Below are 14,930 nucleotides of genomic sequence, written 5' to 3'. Positions count from 1 at the left end.
TTTTTATATTTCCTAAGGCACTGTAACATAGGTTTTTTAGTAATTTAAATTTGTTTATTTTATTATATGTTTTATATTTATGTTTATATTTATATTTAAGATTAATTGTCTAATTATCATTTATAATTATATTATATTTCAAATATTAAATATTTTGAAGTATTTTTATAATTTTATATTTAAATTTTTAATTAATTTTTTAATATAAAATTTTTAAAATTTTATTTAACATTAAAAATAATTGAAATAAATTTTAATTAATTATTAACTGAAAATTATATTAAAACTTTTATTACACATAAATTTTAATCTTTAGTAACCATTTTGATTCTCACAATAATTTTTTTTTTGTCATATCATTATCATTACAACCAATTATATATTTTTATCATTTATTTTAATTTCATCATAATTAACCTTATACCGCTATTATTTTTAATTTCACCGAAATCGCATGTTCATTAATATGTACCCTTAACCGGACGCGAAAATGTTGATCATTCTTCTCTTTTATTCTTCTCTTTTATTCTGCGAGACTGAGATACAGAAAACCCATTTGCGGTCTTGCTTTAGTAAGTACACCACAAGAGAGGGAGAGGTAACTAGGAAATGGACGCTATTGCTTGTAACTTTCATCTATTGCTCTTAAATTTATCAACTTATCCTAAATCTCCTTTTTGACAGGTTCATTGCTTCATCTTATTCGCCGATCGCATCTCCACAGCAAACTCAACAACCTCGAGGATGGCTCACTCTCACTCTGCTCAAAACCCAGGTCCCAAATTAATAGTAATTTCTTTTGAAATTTTATGATTCCAATTTTTTATGTAACTTAAAAGAAATTTGGAAAAAAAAGTGACCCTTTTCTTTCATTTAGTGATTGAGCAACAGAGAGTGATAATTCCAAACAAGCATGGAGAAAAACTGGTGGGCTTATTGCATGAAACTGGGTCTAAAGGGATTGTAATCTTATGTCATGGTTTCAGATGCAACAAGGTTGGTACTTGGTAGTGTCGGAGTTGGGTCCTTCCGTCTCTTTTACATTGCTTTCAATAACAAATACAATGACTGAAAATGTCTGTCTATGTAGAAATAGTAATAATTTATGGAATCTCACTTGGTTTAATTCTACTTCAGGAACATAATACTATGGTGAACCTTGCCGCTGCTTTAGAGAAAGAAGGAATCAGTGTCTTTCGTTTTGATTTTGCTGGAAATGGGTGAGTAGAATTAAAAGACGTCATTTTAGAGATTCTATGAGGTGCTTTCTGTTGCATAGACAATATGTGTTATATGGTGTGGTTCTTACTTGTTATGTCAATTTCTGGAGTTGTGGGTTCTGTTCACTTTGTTTCATATTAGTAGTTAACTTGTATCATAACATTTTTCAGAGAAAGTGATGGTTCATTTCAGTATGGTAACTATACCCGAGAAGCTGATGATTTACATGCCGTAATTCAACACTTTTCTGGGAAAAATCGTGTGGTAAGTGCGATTCTTGGGCATAGTAAAGGTGAGTGTCCCCTATTGTTTCATACATGAAATTTTAACTAGTTAAAATAGAAAAAGATTCCACACTGCACAATAGAAGTTGTATGTAAGTTTTCTAACAGAAACCGTCGATGAAGATTGTATCTTCAATTTCATTCTAAGCAATGAGTTATTTTCAGGTCTTCCTTTTGCTGGATCTTGGCAATATCTTTTGCTTGTATTGTTTTGATCATTAATACAAGGAATTTGTAACCAAGCTGACATTTAGATTATATTTCTTTTCTTGCTGACTTAGTGAGGCTTAAGTGTTAAATCTGTCAATTATCTCTGTTCACTGCAATTGCTGTTTACTTAATGTGTTAGTTGGCTAATAAGTTTCATATGAATATTACCCTGTAAGTGTTGTATCAATGAAATAATGTAAATGCAGGAGGAGATGTAGTGCTTCTTTATGCTTCTAAATATCAGGATATCCATTTAGTTGTCAACGTTTCTGGCCGCTATGATTTGAAGAGAGGCATTTCAGAACGCTTGGGAGAAGACTTTATGGAAATAATTGAGAAGGATGGATACTTTGAAGTTAAGAATAAGAAAGGTAATTGTTTTATTCATTATGGGTATGACTTCCTGACTTTTTTTTGTTTATATCTATGTGTGTCCATCAAGGGTCTATTTGTTGTTTTTTAAGTTGAGCAAATCACTAGTCCTTCAGATTGGATTTTCCATTCAGTTTAAATGTTACTTAAAAGTATCCTGATAGGATCGTGACCACATAATCAGTGACGAAGACAGCTGCTTGCAGTGCTCTACTAGCTTTTGGTATTTGTAAGAAAAGAAAAATAGAAATTGTGCATTAAAAATGTTGAAATTTCTTAACAATTTCCAGAATGAAAACATTGCTTGTAAAATGTAGAAAGGTTGAGATGTAGTACTGTATCAACAAGACAACAATTAAATTAGGCACATATCTTTCCCACCTACCCTACCTTACCGACCCATCTCTCTCTCAGCCCCATGCATCTTGCTTGGTTGTTCATTACTGAATTACTCTTGTTCAATCTTGTTTGCATGCTTGAGTGCGAACATTTCACAGTTGAATTACATTTTATCTATCTAGGAGGTGTTGAATACCGTGTGACTGAGGAAAGCTTGACGGAGCGTTTAAGAACAGATATGCATGAAGCTTGCATCAAGATTGATAAACAATGTCGGTAAGATTCGAATCTAGAACCTATTAATTATTGTTATTTCAAAATCACTCTTTCTTCACTAATTCATTGATCTAGCTTTAGACGTCATTATAAAATGATTGTTAATACTAGTATATGCTTTCTATGCATTTATTCACCAATCTTACGTACAGGGTCTTGACTGTCCATGGATCTGCTGATGAAATAATTCCCGTTGAAGATGCATTGGCGTTTGCCAAGATTATACCTAATCACCAATTACACATTGTAGAAGGAGCCAATCATGGATACACCTCGCATCAAACTGAGTTGGCATCGATTGTTCTGAACTTTATAAAGTCAGCCTTAGAGCAAGACAGAGTTGTTGCAAAATAGGCAATTTTGTGAACAAAGGATAAGCTTTTAATTTGAAGTTCAATTTCGTCATGATGTTAGGCATTTAATTTTTCTCCTCGCAACAAACATGATACAAGTGTCTGGAGGAATTTTCCCGCAATGTAATACAAAAGAAACTGTAGCTTAAAATAGATAAAAAGACTGCAAATATTAAAGTTTGAATATCAAATTTACTAAGATATCACTTTTTAAAAATAAATTATTGAATCAACTAAGTTAAACTGTCGAAGTCTTTATATTTGGTCTTAATAAAAACCCAATGCAGCATGATTGGGAATACTAAAATGTGTTGTTGTATTTGGTCTTTTAAACACCTATTTAAATGAGTGCGAACAAGCAAGTCAACAGAATACCAGATTGATTCAAACCAATCAAGAATATAGAAGATGGGGAAAATAAATAAATAAATGAAACTTGTGCTGGGTTACTGTATTTTCAACGCAACTAAAAGCACCTACGAGCTTCTAAATTTGCCCATGAATCCTACCCTATCACTTGCTTCACAAAATGACAATTAGCAAATAATGTTAATGCAACGTCCAATTAAAATCACAATTCTATGATCTCCGTTGCTTGATGAACTTTCCCTTGTCCGCTTGCTGGAATGTTAAAGCATTTGTTTTCTTATTAAAGTTCTGCAGTGGCATGTGGAATCAGTTGTGGAGGAACTACCGAGCTGGTCTTTCAGGCATAAGCTCCTTTTGTTCATAACCATCTTCTTTGCCACTGCCATATTTTTCTAGATACTCCTCTTCCCATTCCTCCTGGTTCAAAGGAAAAATATATTTGTTATCACAATCAGTGCATGGGAAACATACTATTGTAGCATAAGAACAAGAACCCTACTTGACATGTTTCAGAATCAGAAAACTGAAATGAACTGAGACTATCGAGGCCAGTTTCAGGTACAGAATCCATTCTCTTCCATTACATCCATTTGTGATATCATTGAGAAGAAAGAGAATTATAGAATATCAATGACTATCGAGGGATGTGAATTGTTAAAGAGTTAGTACTCTTGGGTAACAGGAAATTTAGCGAAAGGGAAGTTTGCAACTTCTAACGGGTATAACTGGCTGATAACAAGGTGGAAGAAACTGAAGTGCATGTACTTTATCTACCAGCATGCATAGAAATTTAGTGGGTAATTTACCTCTACAAAATCCTCATGCGAAAGTGGAGTTTCATTCAACCTTGAGTATGATGTTTTTACTACATCAATCTCCTTCCCAGTTTTCATTTCTTCCTGAATCAAAACGATATATTATTAAGATGTGAATCTTCAACAAATTGCCTCTTGCTGAATATCACTATGTGATTACATATATCTAAAATGAAAAGAATACCAGTTCTGATTTAGCCAACTCAATCTTTTCTTGTAAGTCAGAGATGTGATGCTTCAGTGCCTAGAAAAAGATGAAAAAGAATTGGATGGAAGCACAAAGAATTAGTTGGAGAAGAATCCTATAAATCATCGAGAGCTTAAAATATGATGTTACCTCACGTCTCTGAAGTTCAACAGAATGAGCTAATGCCTGTCTTTTTGTCAGTAAATTCTTTGGCCTCAACACACAAGGACGCAGGTAGTTTTTCCCTCGATAGATAATAATTGCATAGCCTTTGGTCGTTTTATCTAAAGATACTAGCACCCCACCACTCTCAGCCTCCAATGAAATTGCAATATGCTTGACTTGGGCAAAACTTTCTCCTTTCACAATTATCTTTACCAACTCACGATATTTCCAATGCAAGTGCATGTTTTCTATTGTACCATCATAAACTCCTCGTCTTCCTAAAACAGAAAAATAATATAAATATTTAACCCTTCTTGTCAGAAACATCAAGCAGAATCCAAGTTCCCATTCTTACCCAAAAGCAAGTAGGGTTTCATACTCAGACCAATCCTACGGAATAAAATTCTTTCCTCATCACTTAAAGTTTCCAAATCAGTTGGGAGATCTGCTGGTTCCAGATGCTCTTGCACTTTAGCTAAAGCCTTGTTGGCCTTTCTCAACTTCCCTTTAGCCTAGGACCAAAAAGTTAGAAAAAAAGCATAAATCCGAAAGTGTGTCATGGTTTTAAAATGTTTGGTAATCTTTGAGACCGCATCTGTAACTTACAAGAGCTAGTTTCTTCCCAAGATGACTAACTAGTGAAGCTTGTTGCATCAAAGCTGAATTTCTCTTCATTTCCTCCACCTCATCAAGGCTTGGTTGGTGCCCCCAGCGAGAGGTTGCAGCAGTGGTTTCTGCAAGGGTACCAGCAACCAAAGGAAGTTTAGAAGCTTTAGCATTAGGTCCAACCAAGGCCAGGGCCCTCTCTCGTGCTTTCTCTTCCTCCTCTTGTTGAAGATTTCTTGATTTTTGCCTTTCTGTCAATGTCCTCATTATAATAGGTGGCAGGAAGTCATTACCCCTGTAAAAGACAATAAATTCCTTGTTTCTGGAAAGCAGTGTTCCCCCTGTCAATTGCTGCATGCACAAAGTGCATATGCAATAAGCAAGCAATAAGCAACAAGTATCTAATGAAGCAACAGACCAGAACACCATTAGAACAGAGAAAAGAGCAAGTCTCATAAACTAAATAGTAATGAATTATAACAGCCTGAAGTTGAACTTGATGCGACTTTGAAATGGGTCTATTGTATTCAAATCTATAGCAATTCTGCTCAAATAAAGAAATTCCGGTTTTCAATATCTACCTGAAAATTTTAGGAAATTTAAACAGTCATGAACATGCATTTGCTTCAAATTTAAATGAGATGTCTCGTTAGCAAACCAGATTTGTATGTTTCCCATTATAACAATATAATTACAAATTATTTTTCTCTTTTCCTTTCATAAGAGAAACAATGATAACCAGGTGATGGAAAAATAACTTGAGACCAAAAAAATCATATTTGTAATACTTGAACACTTTCCATATTCATTCCATAAGCTCACAAAATCCCTAGTAATATATTTAGATTTACATTTCAAGATTCTCACCTTGAGCTCTTCAGCCATTCTTTCATTGCGTGTATTTTGCACTCCACGTTTGATGGCTATCTTTGCAATAGCACTTCTTTCCCATAACTTCACCATAGCCTGTGCCAGACCTTGCAATTCCCTGTTTCTTCCTATAACAATCAAGATATAGAATCCCTCAAGAGAAAGTGATCTGGTGATTGAATAAAAAAGGAGAAAAAAGAAAAAGAAATATTTGGTGATACAAAGACAATCTCATACAATAATTTACCTAAGGCAAAATGTGGAGGCACTGCCCTTGCAAGTCTACGGAAAGTAGTCATTTCACAGTCCTTTAAACAGTGTCTTATCCCATAAGGAAGACGTCTGAATGGGGGTTGATATCCAGGAACAACAGGAGGAAGCAGGTCTCCATCGACAGGCAATGGTTCACGACCTGACCAATCTTTATACCGTGGACCTAATTCATCTAACAAATGGTTGAGTTCACATAAATCCATAAGCTCTTCTTTAGATAGATCCTTCAAATATTCTGAAGAAGGCATGAAGGACTTCATGGTCCTAGCAGAGTCTTTGACTACCAGATTTTGGGAGGCATCATCTTTAACATCATTTGAACAATCCAAAGCATTCATATCTGCCTGATTCTGTCTGGAAAACAATTGAACACAGTGAAGCTTGTAGGCCATTCCCCTGTACAACACCACTGAGCCGCCTGATCTCCATATAACCAATCCTCCAGTTCTTTTCTGACGAAGAATGGGGATAATTCAAATAAGACACTAAACAGCCAGATTCAAATCTATACAAATCCTAATATAAACTAAGATTTCAGTTTTAATCAATAATATTTTCAATACAATAACTCTACCCCTGGAAGTATATCATCAATATACTAACAGCAATACAATCATTGAAATGATTTGCAAGTAGCCATAGATATATAACAAATCAAAACAATGTATAAACACTAACCTCCAAAATCTCGTGTGTCCTTTTCATGTTAAGAGAAAGAGGCTCTTCAAACTTCAACTTAACCACCTCATCCAACTTCCATCTCTCATGAATGTACTCCACTAACGCCTGTGTGATCCCTGCAACTCCAACTTTTGTTCTCTCTACCATCCTCAATGCAACATTCCTTAGCCTCCGCAATTCATGCTCTGGTATCGTTCTCTCCGCCGTCTCTGTGTTGCTCCTCTTCATACTTCTCCTGCTATCTCCTTCAACTGAACCACCCTCGTCACCACTAGTAGAAACCTCAAAATACTCCCTGGAATATACTACATCTTTTAAGCGGTCAACAGCTGCAACCTCTTTGTCTACTGGTAGTCCAATTGTTTGGTTATTAAAGTTAGCGTCGTCATCTATAAGTTTTAATTTTTCAATTTGGCCCCCAACAACTTCAACTGTGTTTCCTCCTGGGAATTCAATCAATTTCTTACTAGCAAAACTTTCTCCTATTTTAGACTCAAAATTTGAAATTTCAGGCACAAAATCAAAATGGGGTTCATTAAATTTCCTTCCATGAGACCAAGGAGCAGAAATTACCCGACTCGCCACTGGGTCAATTACTTCCTCTCGTGGAACCTTATCACATTTTGACTCAGATAGGATCGCCCCAAAAGACTGCTCTCTTTCCTCTTCTTCTTCTTCTACAATTCCGTCTTTTTCTTGCCATGGGAACTTCTGTCTTGTGGAAATGATTGGTTTCTGAGACCATTTATCCTTAATTTGATCCAAAAAACTTGGCCTGGGCTTCCTCTTCTTCCTACTTATTTCAACACCAACCTTTATTGTTTGATGAGAACAACAAGAAGGTTTGAATTTGAGAACTCTGAAACTGTTATTTGGAAAGTGAGTCCGGGTTTGCAAAAGAAGATAGCAAAGAGAATGTGAAGATGATGGGAAAGTTTGATGATTTACTGGAAATGGTGACAGCGCCATTGCTAAACCACATTAAAGAACGCTGAAAAATCTTTTATATCATGGTGATGGGGATTCTATGGTGTTATGTTTACGTAGTGTGGATCAGTAACCAATCAAATCCTGCGACCTCAAATTGATCAGTTCCAATTTCAAGCCCACAGTGAAGAGTTTGGGGTGTGGACGAGCCATCGGTCAGATCAGGCAGGTTGGCCCATCCTTTGTGGCTTGAGCCCAAACAAGTGTTAAGGAATGCACTCAGGCCTCATTGGCCCCACAAATCCAGACTTCGTTCTTTCTGACAGCCTCATTTTACTAGGGTTAAAATGGACTACAAATAAATAAGAAAAAATTGTCATCAAAAGTTGAACTTGCATCTGTCCATGGCATTTATCATACACAACTCTTTCAGTTTGGAATTGAAACCTTTAACCTAAAATTGTAGTTTGAATTTAAAAAAAATTGAAGGCAACATTATCATATACAATCAAACTGTTACTCTGATTTATCAGTTGGAAAAAATCGTCTTACTAATTGTCGTAGAGAATTATGAGACTTGGAATCAAGTCAATGAAAAGTTGCCCAAGTAGAAATAACAAAGTTCCAGAATTTTGATTTTAAATTTAAATTTAAATCAATTTGTGTGTAGGTTTGATTTAATTTTATATTGAATTTATCTAATTATATTATATTTTATTGATTTTTTATTATTATTCACTATTATATATATATATATATATATAAAATTAAACTACGGATTTTACCTTATAAAAAGAAAATGAACTAAAATATGGGCTGGACAGGATAGTTTAAAGGGCAAAGATGCACGAGATTAAAAAAAAAAAAAAAAAAGAGGGACTGATAAGAGAAGCCCTAAAAAATAAAACTAAGGCTCCGCCCATATAAGCCGAAAGGTTCGGACCATTTGAGCCTGTTCTTACCCAATCCAAGCGTCCACTAGTCACGCCCCTCTGGCCTTCTAGACTTCAGACTTCGGAGCACCAATCCCTCACTCGTGCTTTTCACTCTCAATGGTCTCTCTCTCTCTCTTTCTTTCTGATGGCTCCTCTGTGAGTGCGAATTCTACTATGCGGCGATGTTTTAGGCCATCTCAACCAGCTCTTCAAGCGAGTCAACTCTGTAATTTTCTCTGATTTTCTTTATTTTTGAAAATTTCTCCATATTTCTGCTAGGGTTTAATTCTTTCCTTTTTAAACCGCGATGAGCTGAAAAGATGATTATAATTTATATTTTCAGCAAGTGAACAAATCAGCGGGTCCTTTCGATGCTCTTTTCTGGAGGACCAGTTCTTCCCCAACGAATGTACATCAACTTGTCCTTCGATTTTTTATGTCAAAATTTGCAGGCACTCACGGCATGTGCTATGCTGATGAAACAGTTGCGCAAGGTTTTGAAACTAGGAAATAAACAAGGAAACTCCGAGAAATGCAAAATTGTGCAACAAGATTCTTAATTCGGAACTTCTGATGGATGTCACTGCTAGTAATAACCGTCAGATTGGCAGCTAGAAGAGCTTTCATCAGGCAGCTGCCTATAATGGCATAGGCAGCATATATATTGAGGTACACATTGACTTAATTAAGGCTACTTAGCCCCATGATTCATGAATGAAGGATAGAATTTGGCTAGGTTATGGATTTTTAATGCAAGAAATTATCTAATCAACTGTTAATGTAAATTTTTATATTTCACGAGTAGAATTAATAAAGTGATAATATTTTTTAGATTATTTTAAAAAATAAAAAAATTAATTAAAAAAAAAGACATGATAATTTTTTAGTTCTACTTGTAAAATTAAAATGTTACACTTTCAATATATAAAAAAACAGATTCATGAAATGGATTCTTGTTATACTTTTATACATGGATTTCTTTGAGTATTACAAATATAATCAACCAAATAAGTCCTTAAGAAATCAATGGACAGCAAAGTATAGATTAACATTTTTTTGACTATGCTGTATTTATTAATTATTTATAAAATATTAAAATTTTAATTTCAATAATTAATTTTGATTCATGGCACCTTTAAGTGAAAAATAAAAATAAAAATCATTTTGGAAACTCAAAGTCAAACACTCCTTAGTAGCTTCGACTTCTCCACATTAAATAATTTTGGTACACATAATTATCGCATCAACAGTCACAAACCACACCTTCAAACCTACTCAACTCAACCCACACAAAAACCAGATTCCTCTCAAGATTCCTCCCAAAATTCTACAAAACCTTTACCACAAATCTTCATGATGCAACCAACTTACCCAAGCTCAAATTTTTCCCCTTTTGAAGAATTTCATAAAGACTAATACAAACACATTTCAAAAATCCCCACTCCCACTGACAGAGATGAATATGGAAACCAAAAAAGTGTTTCTCGTGCTGAAGCAGTTTTAAACTGGCAAACTGAAAATTCTCTCCAACAAAATTCCTATCTGCACAGAATCGAACATAAGTTGGACCAAGTCAGTCAACACTTTGATCAAAGCCTTGTCAATCTCCAAAATATTATTCTTGAAATTCAGTCAAGGATAATCACACTTGATCAAGAACTCAGATACATGACTGAAACTAACACTGGAATCACTTATGCTTTCACTGAACGAGAGAAAGAAATGAAGAGCTTAAAGATTCAACTTGCAGACCTTCAAAATCAGTTTCGTCAGAAACAACAACAACAACAAGTAGCTTCGAGTTACAACATCTTCACACCATATCATACTGGTATGCATGATACTCCTTACCAAGCCTATACTTTTCCTTCATTTCAACCCTACAATCCTCCAATCTCACCTCCAAAACCTTTTTTCACACCTTTTCAGTATAAACCTCCCCCAACATCTATTCTAACATCCTCACAACCAACACAATACTTCACTCCTCTCTCAGATCAATCAAACCAACCTCCTTTCGGTACAACTGAAAAATGAATTCACAAATTTCGAAAAAAATAATCAGTTGATCCAAAACCCAAAAGAGTAGCAGAACAACCACTTTCTCAACCGTCAAAACCAAAAACCTGTACAACTCATGATTTCTCCTACACAAACCCTTCCAGAAATACTTCACCAGATGGCACAAGATAACCTTCTTCAGTTCTCTATTGAAGATATTTTTTTCTCTACCTTTGAGACTGAATCTCACATGGATATTGTCAAATCAGATGAATCAGATGATACTGATGACTCAGATGAAATGATGCTCCCTCAGATTTTCATGACAGAACCAACAGTTGAAGTTTCAGATGATCCTCCAGAAGTCCAAAACCCTGATGCAATGGATGCTGAACAACACCCTCCTCCACAACAATCACATGCTCCTCCTTCAACATCAAAATTCTCAGTTTTTACTATTAATGATGTTCCTCCTTCAAAATGGCCCTCAAGATTTCAAGAATTCTTAGCATGGGAACTTGTTGAATTGAATTCTCATCCCAATGTTACGATGAACACAGTTTTGATCAGATTTATTTCCAGACTAGTTGGAACATTGAAAAATTTTTGGGACAACATTGGTGAATACAGAAAACTTCAGTTTCTTCAATGCCCAACAATCACAGACGCTGTCTCTCAATTTGCAGCAATCTTTTGTGGACAAGAAACTCACAGATTAGAAAAGATCAGAGAACAATTCTTCAGACTCAAATGCTGTTTTCTCCATCCAAAAGATCTTGATAGACACTATCAACAATTCTCTCAGTATTTCTACATACTTGGTGGATTCGATGATGTCAACTTAAAGCAAGCATTTCTCAATTCTGTTCCATAAAAACTTGCCCAGCAAACAAGAACCCAGTTGAACCTCAGATCCCTTAATGTCAAATCTATAACCCTTGGAGACATCTACAAGATGATGTTAAAAGCCTTTGATAAGATTTGCAAAGAGCACAAATACATCAAAACCTTGGTGCACAACTCCAAAAAGCTAGAAAAGCCCTGTTCTTACTCCTCTTCAGAACTTCAAATCAAATGTTCCTCCAAAGATCCCACATGTTTTTGCAGCAACAAGAAAAAGAAACATTTCAGAAGATTCAGACCTTTCAAACCTCCATAAATTTTCAGACCCAGACACAAGAAATTTTTTAGATATGCTGATAAACCCAAAAGATTTCAAAGATTCAAATTTGCAAGAAAGAAGAAAGACCCAAAGATCAAAAGCTCAAAATATTTTCTCTGTGGAAAATCAAGATATTTCTCAAAGAACTACCCAAAGTCAGACAAAAAATCAGTCAAGATGATCCAAGATATTGCTACTATCTCAGGTATCAATCTCTCAGATGATGATCTTGAATCATTTTTCTCTTTTGATGATGAGCAGAATGAAAGATCCTTGTTTATGATAAAGCAGTTTGATGATGATGAGTATGCAGATTCAGACTACTCAAAATACTCAGATGATTTCACAGATGATCAATGTTATGAGTATGTCAGTTCAAGAACTCTAAAAAATTCAAACCCTTCAACCTTCAAAATTACCCTTAGCTCCAGTTCAAATCTTCCCTCACAAACATTCCCCTCCTATAACAGTTATAGCTTTCTTTGATATTGGTGTAGCCCAAACCATAGCAAACCCTCTTATTTTACCCAAACACTTTTGGACAAAACAGAAAACCTTCTTCAAAATCGTTGATGAAAATGTATTTTTTACAGACTTTGTCAGCAACCCTGTTACCCTTCAAATCTTTTCAGGATGTCGAATAACTCAAAAGATTTTAGGATCTTCACTTCCCCAGAAAGACTTTGTTATTGGTTTCGATATCATTACCAGTATATCAGGTTTAAAGCTTAGTGAAAACGGTATCAAGTTTGAAAGTTATTTTAGACCTTGAAAAAATCTTTCCAACCTCTTCGCCCTTACCCTTCAACCAGATGTTTTTCAAGATTTTAAACACAAGTTCATTCACTTTTCATGTGCAGAAACTCACTCAGATTTTTTCCAGAAATGTGATCACCCACTTTGGCAAAACCCTGAATTTTTAATTTTCCTTCCCTTAAAAAAAGATGAAAATGTCAATCCTATAAAAGCTAGTCATTCAGGCATGAATCCAGATCATTTCAAGCAAGCAATCCAAGAATGTTTCCTTCTTCAGGCTCAAGGATTAATTGAACCAACCTCCTCTCCATGGGCGTGTGAAGCGTTTTATGTCAACAAACGTTTAGAACAAGTTCGTGAAAAACTCAAATTGGTAATCAATTATAAGCGTATTAACATTTTTCTTACAGATGATAAGTTTCCTCTTCCAGACAGAAAAATTTTGTTCATAAATTTAGCAAATGCAACAGTCTTCTCAAAGTTTGAGCTCAAAGCAGGATTTTGGTAACTAGGTATACATCTACAGGACAGATACAAAATGAAATTTTGCATTCCTCAACACCACTTCCAGTGGACCGTAATGCCTTTTGGATTAAAAGTTGCTCCTTCACTATTCCAAAAAGTCATGACCAAGATATTTGCTTCAATTCTTGATAATGCCTTAATTTACATCGATGATATCTTACTGTTTTCTCCTGATGACACATCTCATGCACAGTTATTGGATAAGTTTCAGCGCATTGTTCAACAGTATGGGATAATGCTTTCAGAGAAAAAGATGATCATTGGTGTTACAGAAATTGATTTTCTAGGCATGCATCTTAAAGATGGTCAGTACATTACTCAACCTCATATTGTTCAGTCACTTGCAGATTTCTCTGATGCAAATCTCTCAAAGAAGTAAATTCAATAATTTCTCGGTATAGTCAATTACATGAATGAATTTCTCTCAGATATTGCCCAGCTCACATATCCACTCAGACAGATGCTCAAAAAAGAACCACCCACGTTGTCTCAGATTCAGACAAATGCAGTACAAGCCTTGAAGATAAAAGCAAAGTCACTTTTCACTCTAAAGATTCTCTCAGATGAAAAAAGAATATTACAGACAGATGCTAGTGAACAGTTCTGGTCAACAATCTTTTTAGAAGAAAAAGATGAAATCAGACAAATCTGTGGTTACAAAAATAGAAAATTCAAAGATTCGAAACTCTATTATCACTTTACACTAAAAGAGATTTTAGCTGTAAAATATGATATCCAAAGATTTGAATTTCACCTCATTAGATTTCACTTTCTCGTGGAATTAGATATGTCAGTCTTTGATCAAATGCTCAATTTCAAAAAGAAAAAAATACCAAATGCACAGTTACTTAGGCTATCACAGTGATTCTCACAGTACTCTTTCATCACCTGACATATAAAAGAAAAAGATAACCTCATCCCAGACATGCTCACAAAACCTCTTTCAAAACCTCCTTCGAACATCTTTCAGGTTATTTCAGTCTTTTGCATGATGTCTTTCTTACCTTTACCTTTACCTTCTTTTGACCTTGTTCCTCAAATGGTCACCAATCCTTTTCTCTTTCCTTATCTTTACACCCCGAAATACAAACTTTTTGTTCGAGATTCATATTTTTAACTAATTTTTCTAGTTCACAATCTACCTTCTGAAATCCAACGAATCATTGCCAAAAAGACACTTAAAAGGCGTGCTCATGATCTCATTTACAAAATGCAGGCTATCCTCATCAGAAAACGAGATGATCATGGTTTCAGACCCGTTGGTTTTCATCTTCAGTTCCTTTTTCTACACCTGTTTCAGATCCCTCATACCTCAGATTTATTCAAAGAAGCCTTAGTTCTTTTATGGTATTTATGCCAATTCTACACCATTGCCATTGAGTTTAACTCTTTTGAACTCAACTTTGCCACAATCACTTTTACTAATAATAACTTCCTTTATGAAGCTCATGTTCATTTAAGAACCTTTTTGAAGTGGTTTAAACCCTTTCATACTTGGTATTCTCTTACCAAACATTTTCCCTCACACTACCATGTTACCTTCTTCTTCCACCGATCTTGTGAACTTTTTGAAGATTATGCTTTCTTTCAACCCCGTTCAGAC

The 14,930-nt window shown here is 34.9% G+C and overlaps 2 protein-coding genes and 1 long non-coding RNA gene across 4 annotated transcripts; 2 read left to right on the top strand and 1 right to left on the bottom strand.

Annotated features, from left to right (window-relative positions):
* The first annotated feature begins 442 nt into the window (after positions 1-442).
* Positions 443-3,276, top strand: LOC111299162 (putative uncharacterized protein YDL057W). Its single transcript, XM_022894203.2, has 8 exons — positions 443-598; positions 685-775; positions 878-996; positions 1,138-1,220; positions 1,392-1,513; positions 1,922-2,086; positions 2,609-2,702; positions 2,855-3,276. The coding sequence occupies exons 1-8, from the start codon at positions 491-493 to the stop codon at positions 3,054-3,056; spliced, it is 984 nt and encodes a 327-aa protein (XP_022749938.2). The 5' UTR covers positions 443-490; the 3' UTR covers positions 3,057-3,276.
* A 188-nt stretch (positions 3,277-3,464) lies between these two features.
* Positions 3,465-7,999, bottom strand: LOC111299161 (CRS1 / YhbY (CRM) domain-containing protein). 2 transcript variants are annotated; one of them, XR_016329709.1, is made up of 9 exons: positions 7,019-7,999; positions 6,315-6,792; positions 6,065-6,195; positions 5,198-5,548; positions 4,947-5,103; positions 4,577-4,865; positions 4,424-4,483; positions 4,231-4,323; positions 3,465-3,841 (listed from the first exon to the last, which is right to left on the bottom strand). XR_016329709.1 is itself a non-coding variant. In XM_022894201.2 (9 exons), exons 1-9 carry the CDS (start codon positions 7,988-7,990, stop codon positions 3,746-3,748), a joined length of 2,631 nt encoding a protein of 876 aa, XP_022749936.2. In that variant the 5' UTR covers positions 7,991-7,999; the 3' UTR covers positions 3,465-3,745. The 2 variants fall into 2 exon arrangements, 1 of the variants encoding a protein (XP_022749936.2); XM_022894201.2 differs by having other exon boundaries at positions 4,577-4,869.
* A 776-nt stretch (positions 8,000-8,775) lies between these two features.
* On the top strand, positions 8,776-9,714 carry LOC149513666 (uncharacterized). Its single transcript, XR_016329504.1, has 2 exons — positions 8,776-9,109; positions 9,227-9,714. It is a non-coding gene; the product is annotated as an uncharacterized LOC149513666 (long non-coding RNA).
* Positions 9,715-14,930: the final 5,216 nt, after the last annotated feature.

The sequence above is a fragment of the Durio zibethinus genome, chromosome 18 (assembly GCF_047325235.1).
Source record: "Durio zibethinus cultivar Kanyao isolate XHJ-2024 chromosome 18, ASM4732523v1, whole genome shotgun sequence".
Lineage (NCBI taxonomy): Eukaryota > Viridiplantae > Streptophyta > Magnoliopsida > Malvales > Malvaceae > Durio > Durio zibethinus.
This window is presented reverse-complemented; position numbering and strand designations above follow the sequence as displayed.

Coding starts and splice junctions, on each gene's coding strand:
- LOC111299162 (XM_022894203.2), top strand. CDS start 491: ATGTTGATCATTCTTCTCTTTTATTCTTCTCTTTTATTCTGCGAGACT. Junction 599..684: donor ACACCACAAGAGAGGGAGAG/GTAACTAGGAAA, acceptor CCTTTTTGACAG/GTTCATTGCTTCATCTTATT. Junction 776..877: donor TCACTCTGCTCAAAACCCAG/GTCCCAAATTAA, acceptor TCTTTCATTTAG/TGATTGAGCAACAGAGAGTG.
- LOC111299161 (XM_022894201.2), bottom strand. CDS start 7,990: ATGGCGCTGTCACCATTTCCAGTAAATCATCAAACTTTCCCATCATCT. Junction 4,484..4,576: donor TTGAACTTCAGAGACGTGAG/GTAACATCATAT, acceptor ATCTTTTTCTAG/GCACTGAAGCATCACATCTC. Junction 3,842..4,230: donor CGCATGAGGATTTTGTAGAG/GTAAATTACCCA, acceptor CCTTTGAACCAG/GAGGAATGGGAAGAGGAGTA.